This window comes from Chanodichthys erythropterus, chromosome 19 (genome assembly GCF_024489055.1).
Source record: "Chanodichthys erythropterus isolate Z2021 chromosome 19, ASM2448905v1, whole genome shotgun sequence".
Taxonomy (NCBI): Eukaryota; Metazoa; Chordata; class Actinopteri; order Cypriniformes; family Xenocyprididae; genus Chanodichthys; species Chanodichthys erythropterus.
In genome coordinates, this window is record NC_090239.1 from 32,927,275 (window position 1) to 32,937,841 (window position 10,567).

At 36.5% G+C, this 10,567-nt stretch overlaps 1 protein-coding gene across 3 annotated transcripts; it reads left to right on the forward strand.

Moving 5' to 3' along the window:
* The first annotated feature begins 615 nt into the window (after positions 1 to 615).
* On the forward strand, positions 616 to 7,233 carry paqr4b (progestin and adipoQ receptor family member IVb). Of its 3 annotated transcripts, none has more exons than XM_067370052.1 (3): positions 616 to 781; positions 2,572 to 2,790; positions 6,708 to 7,233. In XM_067370052.1, exons 1-3 carry the CDS (start codon positions 616 to 618, stop codon positions 7,139 to 7,141), a joined length of 819 nt encoding a protein of 272 aa, XP_067226153.1. In that variant the 3' UTR covers positions 7,142 to 7,233. The 3 variants fall into 3 exon arrangements, with proteins under 3 accessions (XP_067226153.1, XP_067226154.1, XP_067226155.1); XM_067370053.1 differs by having other exon boundaries at positions 2,686 to 2,790; XM_067370054.1 differs by lacking the exon at positions 2,572 to 2,790.
* Positions 7,234 to 10,567: the final 3,334 nt, after the last annotated feature.

Here is a 10,567-nt window from a genome sequence, read left to right on the forward strand (position 1 = left end):
TTTTTTTTTTTTTTTTTTTTTTTTTTTTCTAGAAGCCATTATTTATTACTTTTTAATTTCTTGTGCTGAGGCTATGTATGGTTTTGAATAAATACAAATAAACTCTAAATCCAACCCTCATTCTTTCATTTAAAACCAGTTTTCCCTAGACTTTATATAGGACAGCTTCAAAAAAAATATCCCGGGATTATCATATTGACAGTTTCTGAAATAAATGTCAGTAATAAGAAATAAAAAGCAGATGTGTCATAGTCTACCAGCAGGCTAGTGTTTGTACTTAAGGAACTGTAATCTTCCATGAGCTGACCCTTGCTGAGCCTGACTGCTGCCTGCTGATTGGCTACACACTAAGTAGGAGTAAATTGGCCCACAGCTTCTCTGCAAGCAACAAGTTGATGCAGTTCTACCTGTCAGTGCTTCCAAGACAATGGGTATCTGCTGTCATAAAGTAACTTTTACAATCACTAGTTAGCTAAAACTAGCTAGTTAGCAAAAACTAGCTCACTATGCATTCATAGCTTGATTTAAGAAATTTGAAGAGATCACAGGCTTTCCTCCCAAAGGAAGATGAAGAAGGTGGTCAAGGACACCCGAGCATATTTAACTTTTTCTACTATGGATTTATTTGCTGGGCCAAAACTTTTGGATTTTAAGAATTCACCACCACATCTTCAGTTCAACAAGTATGTCCTGACAGGATACCGGCCTATATCCACTTACAGAGACTGTCTGCGAAGTTTGTTCTACCTGCATAATGAATTTGGGAACATCTATACACATGGTATGGGAAAAAATGCATAATTTATACTGTAACGTCTAGAAATTGTTTAACATACAGTATGTTGTAAACTAATGGAGCTGTAAAGGAATTTTGTGGATGTTAAAAATCAATTAATAATGCCTGCATTGTGCCACTGATGGGAGAGAAACAAAGTGGGGAAATCCCGTGGCTCTCAAAGAGGAGGGGAACCTCCTGAACATGTAATTTAGGGCTACTTTCTCCACTGTTCACCCACTAACACTGTTCAGAAGGGCGCGTAAATTGCATTACATGGGATTACATCTAATCCGCGTTAGTGAGTTGCTGGTTTGGAAGTGATGATGTATAATTGGTGTGATCAGTAAAAGTACAGTAAAAATTCTGGAGGCTTTTGAAAGGAACTAAAACCAGTTTGTACCAATTATTTTTAATGGATTTGCTTTGGAATTTTATTGGACTTTAGAACAAAGAAGTAACATTTCTTATGCAAAGGCACCTAAAATATCGACATGGTTATCAACAGATTTATTAACAGATTATCAGATTTATTTGATTATCCAACTCATGTTAAAATGCATCAAATACATCTCTCAATCATCATTGTATCGCATTGCATCACATTGCATTATTGTGCCCCCCACAATAAAAACTACAGATATCATCTTACTAAGACATGAGCTCTACATCATCTTATCACTGTAAACCCTAATGCTCAAAATAATTTGTTTGAGTAGCGTAAACTTAAATTAAACAAAATAGTTAAATCAACTTAACTCTCATGAGTATTTAGAACTCATAGTAGAATTCGAGTTAAAAAAAATTGACACATTTTTAAGTGATCTTGTGTTTTGTTTCACTGTTTTGAGTTGTGTGAACATGTTTCATTTAATTTGGAAAAACTTAAATTGAACCGAAACTGGGCAGGGATTTCTATTTCCCAGCATGCTTTGCCATGACACTCAAAAGGTAGCGTAAATGCTAAAATTAAGTGTTATATATTATGTTTTGTGCAAGATTAATTTTAAGTGGGACATTTAAAAGTGTTTGATGTTTTTCTATGCTAATTTAGAAGAGTTTCTGTTATGTTGGATTTTTGGGGGGTTACCATCATGGTGACAAGTGGAGCATGGGCTTGGTTTAAGAACAGATAAATGTTAAATGTTCTATTATTGCTGTACTCATTCAGCAATTGCTATGCTATGTTAATGCTATCAAAACATTGTTACCAATTAGCAAGTTAGCATTTAATTAAATTAGTTAAAGCTAGCCAAGTTTCCATTATTAAAAATATTTAAGTTCAGATTACATTATAATTTAAGTTAAATATATGAATTAGCTTACTCAAATATTTCAAGTTAAATTAAAATGTACAAGTAGAAAACTAATTTATGAGCCACTTCTGCTTGCTTAAACTTAAAAATTTTGATGTAACTGATTACATCAAATGTTTTGAGTTTTGCCAACTTATTCGGGTTTACTTCAGTGTACTAAGACACATTATTGGGCGACAACTGATATTTATAGGCATTTTATGGAAATAGTCTGCTATGCTGTCAAGATCTGATTTACATTACAAGCTATCAGAATTTTTTCTTACTTTTAGGCCATACAAATATCAGCAACTGCATCAGATTTTCTGATTTACAGGCTATGCTGGGTAAAAAAAAAAAAAAAAAAAAAATTATTATTAAGATTGTTAGTGATTACATATTTGGATTGCTCACTGTACCAACTCTATTGCAGTAGTTCATTTCACTCATACTAAACAGTCTCATATTGTAACATTCTCTTCTTGGTATTTTGTCCAACAGGTATCCCCTTTATATGTTTTTTGCTGTTTTTGCCTGTGAGTATACCATGGGCTGAAGTTGATGAGTGGTGGATTGGTGTGGTGCATTATCTGGCTTGTCTGTCTCCCACTGTTTGTTCAGTCTTCTACCATCTCTTCATGAACCATGAGGGTGGAGCGCCTATTTATGACACACTGCTGTGCTTCGACATGGTTGGCGTCTGTCTTGTCAACACTCTTGGTGAGTGCCTAGCAAATTTAGAATTTGCATTTACAGTATCTCACAGAAGTGAGTATACCCCTCACATTTTTGTAAATATTTTATTAACTATATTATTTTTTATCTTTTCATGTGACAACACTGAAGAAATGACACTTTGCTACAATGTAAAGTAGTAAGTGTACAGCTTGTATAAGTGTAAATTAGCTGTCCCCTCAAAATAACTCCACACAGCCATTGGGTCTCATTCATGAAACACAAGCAGAACGAATTTTTTGTGTAAATCGTGTGTAAAGTGGTTCTGGCGTAAATTTTCGGATTCATTAAAATGTTCGTATTTTCCAAATGTTAGTTGGTACGAAAGAACACCTGCTCCCAGCCACGCGTAAATAGTGCGTTTAACATCCGAACGTTTTGCTCATTAATAAGGCTGCATTTTAATTCACCTTAATAAGGTACATTACACAGCATTTTGAAAAAATATTATATATAGTAATTACGTAAGTTTTTTCTTTTTACTTTTATTGTGAGAGCCAGTAATAGCATCTGCAAACAGAGCACTTTAATCAAATAATGAATTGATTTCAATAGGGCTGGGCAAACTAATGGCCCCAAATGGCCAAAATCCTTCGTTTGGTGTCATAATATGATGCCCATATATAGTTGTCAGTCGGATTTAATGGGCGGGATTTATGGTAATTGAGAATGAGCGTGCACGCGCGTCCCATTTACGACTGATTGGAATTCATTAACACACACACATTTCACTATCACTTCTGACGTTTACAAAGTATTTGTGAATCAGGAGAAGAGTTTTCGGGAAGGTCTCTTTACGCGCAAATCACTCACATATTTACTTGTATATTTACGAATGTTTCATGAATGAGACCCATTATGTCTAAACCGCTGGCCACAAAAGTGAATACACCCCTAAGTAAAAAAAAAAAAGTCCAAATTGGGCCCAATTAGCCATTTTCTCTCCCCGGTGTCATGTGACTTGTTAGTGTTACAAGGTCTCAGGTGTGAATGGGGAGCAGGTGTGTTAAATTTGGTGTTATTGTTCTCACTCTCTCATACTGATCACTGGAAGTTCAACATGGCACCTCATGGCAAAGAACTCTCTGAAGATCTGAAAAAAAGAATTGTTGCTCTACATAAAGATGGCGTAGGCTATAAGAAGATTGCCAAGCTGCAGCACGGTGGCCAAGACCATATGGCGGTTTAACTGACCCCATCCTGACCCCACTCAGAACAGGCCTCGCCATGGTCGACCAAAGAAGTTGAGTGCACGTGCTCAGCGTCGTATCCAGAGGTTGTGTTTGGGAAATAGACATATGAGTGCTGCCAGCATTTCTGCAGAGGTTGAAGGGGTGGGGGTCAGCCTGTCAGTACTCAGACCATATGCCGCACACTGCATCATATTGGTCTGCATGGCTGTCATCCCAGAAGGAAGCCTCTCCTAAAAATGATGCACAAGAAAGCCCGCAAACAGTTTGCTGAGGACAAGCAGACTAAGGAACCATGTCCTGTGGTCTGATGAGACCAAGATAAACTTACTTGGTTCAGATGGTGTCAAACGTGTGTGGCGGAAACCGGGTGAGGAGTTCAAAGACAAGTGTGTCTTGCCTACAGTCAAGCATGGAGGTGGGAGTGTCATTGTCTGGGGCTGCATGAGTGCTGCCGGCACTGGGGAGCTACATTTCATTGAGGGAACCATGAATGCAAACATGTACTGTGACATACTGAAGCAGAGCATGATCCAACATATTGGATTCTAACATGATAACGACCCCAAACACACCTCCAAGACGACCACTGCCTTGCTAAAGAAGCTGAGGGTAAAGGTGATGGACTGGCCAAGCATGTCTCCAGACCTAAACCCTATTGAGCATCTGTGGGGCATCCTCAAAAGGAAGGTGGAGGAGCGCAAGGTCTCTAACTTCCACCAGCTCCGTGATGTCGTCATGGAGGAGTGGAAGCGGATTCCAGTGGCAACCTGTGAAGCTCTAGTGAACTCCATGCCCAAGAGGGTTAAGGCAGTGCTGGAAAATAATGGTGGCCACACAAAATATTGACATTTTGGGCCTAATTTGGACATTTTCACTTAGGGGTGTACTCACCTTTGTGGCCAGCGGTTTAGACATGAATGACTGTGTGTTGAGTTATTTTGAGGGGACAGCAAACTTACACTGTTATACAAGCTGTACACTCACTACTTTACATTGTAGGTGTCATTTCTTCAGTGTTGTCACATGAAAAGATATAATAAAATATTTACAAAAATGTGAGGGGTGTACTCACTTCTGTGAGATACTGTACATATATGCATTTAGCAAATCATAAACTTATTGAAATGTTATATTATATTTGATTGTAATGATTTATTTCAGAATATGACCGACATGAAAACACATTTTTACAACTTATCAAAATAATTTAACCAATTTCATCTTAATTTTTAAGATTCAACTAGGTAAGATTTAAAAAATTTGAAATTGCTTGTACAACCAATTTAAATATACTTAAAAATTTAAGGCAACAGAAATAACTGTTAATAACATACTGAATGCCCTGTATGTGAAATTCAAGTGACTACCATAAAATACTGGTAGGCTACAGTAAAAAAAATATTTAACATTTGGAGTGCTTCCACAATGTGCTTATAACGGGAGGCCTCCAGGTGTATGAATCCCCAGCAGGGATGTCACAGCAGGACATGGTTTCACAGTACACTGCAGATTTTAAATATATTTTCCCATTCACAATATCGCATGAATTTAAAGTCAGGATTTTTTTCTTATACACAAGTAAAGGAATTTGCATTTTCTATATACATTCCGAATCATAAAGAAGTGAAAAGGCATTTAAGTATCAAATATGTCCCCCTTTTTGATCATCTTTATTTTTATTTTTAGAATAACTTTTACATTGTTAGTAATATTTCAAGAAGAAATCTTACTGGACTGAATTAACTTGGGTTTACTTTATTATACTTTTTTTTTTTTTTTTAATCATGTTAAAATGTGTCAAATGTGATACATCAGGCTTTTGAAGGAAGTTTATTTGTACTCTCAATTATCTCTCAATCATCATCTTGTGTTACATTGTTTTGCCCCTCAGAAATAAAACTTCAAAGCTTTGATTATATAACTAACCATTTAAATACAATCAGAAAATAAAATCTTACTTTTTGACCAAATAAATATCAGCAACTGCACCAATTGGCATATTTTTGCTCAGTTTGGGCCTCTGAATAAAACTCAGGTGTGTTTTCCCCTCTTTGAATATGAGCTCCATATTCTACATATTCATACTACATGAGCCATAAAAGCCTGATGTGTCAAATATGATGAAGTGTATATTTCATATGTCATGTTATTTGTTCAGACATTTACTATTTTCTGAATGGCGAATGGCACATTGTGAGCTATTTAGGGATATATATCAGACAGTATAAATATGATTTCCATTGGGGTAAATGAAGCGCCTCGAAAAACCACATAGACATTAACAGCGTTGATGAGTAGAACGCCGGTGCAGTGCACTAACATAAATTAAATTTGTGACTTTCAAACTACACATCTTTCAGATTCAGATTAGTGCTAATTTAATTTTCAATAATCTCTTATTATAGGTTATACTAAAATAAAGGTACTTTATTGGCATCTATGGTTCCACGGAGAACCTTTAACATGCATGGAACCAGATTAAATGTTCTTCACATTAAGAAAAAAATAAATAAAATAAAGATAATTTAAAGGTGGAGAACCAAAAAAGTTGGAGAACCAAAAAAGTTATGGCATCACTGCAAAAAAAAAAAAAACTTTTAGAATCTTTATAGTGTATTGAAAATCCAAGAATCATTGCTTATTTGAATTTAATTCTTTCAAAAGCCAAAGGCCAAAGTTCAGTGCATTTCTGTACTTTCTTTTTTGCAGGTGCTCTGCCAATCATTTACATAACTTTGTTGTGTTATCCATCTTCCCGTCGTGTGGCGATGTTGGCATATCTCCTCCTCTCTGGCTATGGTGTTCACTGTGCTGTCACTGCACGAAGTAACGTGCACCGCCTGCAATCTTTCGTATGGCAGGCGTTTTTCCGCTTCCTTCTCTTTATGTTGCGTCTGACTGGCGCAGGCAGAGGAAGCCCTAGCTCCCTTCGTCTCTACTTCACCATGGATGCTCTGGCATTGCTAGGAGGACTTGTCAATATTTCCCGCCTGCCCGAACGTTTCAGTCCTGGACGGTTCGACTACTGGTTAAATAGTCACCAAATAATGCACATCATGGTCATCCTGTCCATTCTGTACTTACACTGGGGCATGCTGGAGGATTTAACTTGGTTGAAGGTATATCACTGTCCTGGTGAATAAACTTACAGAGTGATATGTCATGATATTTAAAGAAATCTCGGAGTGATGGTGGTCATATCAATTGTTAATGTAATGGTAATTTCTTTGATATATATTCCAATTTACAACTACAAAATGACAGATGTCAATCTTTGATGTCAACGACAATACAGGTGCTGGTTATATAATTAGAACATCATCAAAAAGTTGATTTATTTCAATAATTCCATTCAAAAAGTGAAACTTGTATATTATATTCATTCATTACACACAGACTGATATATTTCTAATGTTTATTTCTTTTAATTTTGATGATTATAACTGACAACTAAGGAAAATCCCAAATTCAGTATCTCAGAAAATTAGAATATTGTGAAAAGGTTCAATATTGAAGACACCTGGTGCCACACTCTAATCAGCTAATTAACTCAAAACACCTGTAAAGGCCTTTTACTCTAGTTCTGTAGGCTACACAATCATGGGGAAGACTGCTGACTTGACAGTTGTCCAAAAGACGACCACTGTCACCTTGCACAAGGAGGGCAAGACACAAAAGGTCATTGCAAAAGAGGCTGGCTGTTCACAGAGCTCTGTGTCCAAGCACATTAATAGAGAGGCGAAGGGAAGGAAAAGATGTGGTAGAAAAAAAAGTGTACAAGCAATAGGGATAACCGCACCCTGGAGAGGATTGTGAAACAAAACCCATCCAAAAATGTGGGGGAGATTCACAAAGAGTGGACTGCAGCTGGAGTCAGTGCTTCAAGAACCACTACGCACAGACGTATGCAAGACATGGGTTTCAGCTGTCGCATTCCTTGTGTCAAGCCACTCTTTAACAACAGACAGTGTCAGAAGGGTCTCGCCTGGGCTAAAGACAAAAAGGACTGGACTGCTGCTGAGTGGTCCAAAGTTATGTTCTCTGATGAAAGCAAATTTTGCATTTCCTTTGGAAATCAGGGTCCCAGAGTCTGGAGGAAGAGAGGAGAGGCACACAACCCATGTTGCTTGAGGTCCAGTGTAAAGTTTCCACAGTCAGTGATGGTTTGGGGTGCCATGTCATCTGCTGGTGTTGGTCCACTGTGTTTTCTGAGATCCAAGGTCAACGCAGCCGTATACCAGGAAGTTTTAGAGCACTTCATGCTTCCTGCTGCTGCTGACCAACTTTATGGAGACACAGATTTCAGTTTCCAACAGGGCTTAGCACCTGCACACAGTGCCAAAGCTACCAGTACCTGGTTTATGGACCATGGTATCCATGTTTTATTTGGCCAGCAAACTCATCTGACCTTAACCCCATAGAAAATCTATGGGGTATTGTGAAGAGGAAGATGTGATATGCCAGACCCAACAATGCAGAAGAGCTGAAGGCCACTATCAGATAAACCTGGGCTCTCATAACACCTGAGCAGTGCCACAGACTGATCGACTCCATGCCACTCTGCATTGCTGCAGTAATTCAGGCAAAAGGAGCCCCAACTAAGTATTGAGTGTTGTACATGGTCATACTTTCTTTTGATGTTCATAATTTTCAGTTGGCCAAGATTTCTAAAAATCTTTTCTTTGTATTGGTCTTAATTAATATTCTACTTTTCTGAGATACTGATTTTGGGATTTTCCTTAGTTGTCAGTTATAATCATCAAAATTAAAAGAAATAAACATTTGGAATATATCAGTCTGTGTGTAATGAATTAATATAATATACAAGTTTCACTTTTTGAATGGAATTAGTGAAATAAATCAACTTTTTGATGATATTCTAATTATATGACCAGCACCTGTATATGGAAAGAGTCCCTTTTCTTTTAAAAGTTGATAGGCCTATATATTATGCACGCACAATGGTTAGTTGAATTGTACACAATTTGCATTTAGCACTGTTTTTCACTGCTGGCTACAGCCATATCAGAACAGACCTATTGTTGTGTTGAGAACCAAAGAATACCATTGTACAAATCCTTAAAAAAAAAAAAGATATTGTTAAAAAAAATGAAATAAGATCTTGTGAAGGGAAACCTCAATAGAATGTTAAATGATAATCTTTGAATGCACTTCATGCTTCCAAGGTTCAGGAATTCAATCCAGGTGATTGTATCCTTGATTTTACAGCATTACTGTTGGCAAACCTGATGATTTCTATTTCAAAGGTGCTATAAATGTGAAATATGAAATGTATATCCATAAAAAATATTATTTGAATTAAACAAGCTGGACTTGAAAGTCTTTCCCTGTAACTCACTGAAATAATCTAGGCACACGAAGTGAAGGTTTATATAGCATGTACTCTCATACTTTCAATTTTCAACAGTGCAGTATTTGTCATTTTAGATATTGATGACACAAACTGTGTGGCATGTTGAGGTGTGCTATTACTTCTTGAAGTTATTATAAAGACTAGAAAACGGGCAAAAATACAGAACAGAAAGTCACGGAGACGTGGATGTGCTCTTCTACTCATTCAGCCACCCAACAACACCTTAGCATCATGACCAGTGTTGGGGAAAGTTGTTTTTAAAAGTAATGCATTACAAATAATGCATTACTCTCTAAAAAAAGTAACTAATTGCGTTACTTTTTCTCACCTGGGCTCGGCTTGCTTGTTTTTTTGTTTTTTTTTAATAACAAGAAAATTTTATTTTTGTTAAGGCCCTTTCACACCAAAAGTGAAATGAATAAGCCTCAGGCTGAAGGAAAAGCATATTTATGCCTGTACAATAGAGGGCGCAGCTCAAACATACCTTTCAGCTGTGCTGCCATTCTGGATTAAAGAAGAATGGGATACATACAGAAGGAAGTTCAACACTCTTTTTTCTAAATCTAATTTAAAGTAATTTTTGCTTATTAGTATGGTGAAATTAGATAATTGAAGGTCAGCAGCAAAGACATTCGTAAATAAAGTGAGATTAAATACATAAAGTATATTTGTGTATATTAATATAGTTAATTATTACAGGTTTGCGTAAAATTCTGAGATTACATTTCACTGTTTTTATTCATTTTGAGGAATAATTAATGTTTTTGTGCAAGTGAGATGAAAAAATGCATGTTCACATTTAGAACTACAATAACCATCATGTTTCCACAGCGCACACAACGCCTCTGCACTTTAGTTCTCTCAACATGGGGACAGGAGAGTTGTCAAGTCAATAAATGTGAAAAAAGTAACATATTTTGTTGTAAATTGAAAAAGTAATGAGTTACTTTACTAGTTACTTGGAAAAAGTAATCTGATTATGTAACTCAAGTTACTTGTAATGCGTACTTGTAAACAAGTTACTTGTAATACAACTAGTAATAGTCCTTTATGAAGAAGCACAAAATAATGGAGTCAACTACTCACACACTCCTTTGGGGGAGAAAAAAAAAAAAGAGGTATGTTGATGCTATTAAAATGCGGCAGTTACTTTGCTCGAAATCAAAATCTTGATTACTGATTATGATTGTCATTT

Coding starts and splice junctions, on each gene's coding strand:
- paqr4b (XM_067370052.1), top strand. CDS start 616: ATGGATTTATTTGCTGGGCCAAAACTTTTGGATTTTAAGAATTCACCA. Junction 782..2,571: donor TGGGAACATCTATACACATG/GTATGGGAAAAA, acceptor TTTGTCCAACAG/GTATCCCCTTTATATGTTTT. Junction 2,791..6,707: donor CTGTCTTGTCAACACTCTTG/GTGAGTGCCTAG, acceptor TCTTTTTTGCAG/GTGCTCTGCCAATCATTTAC.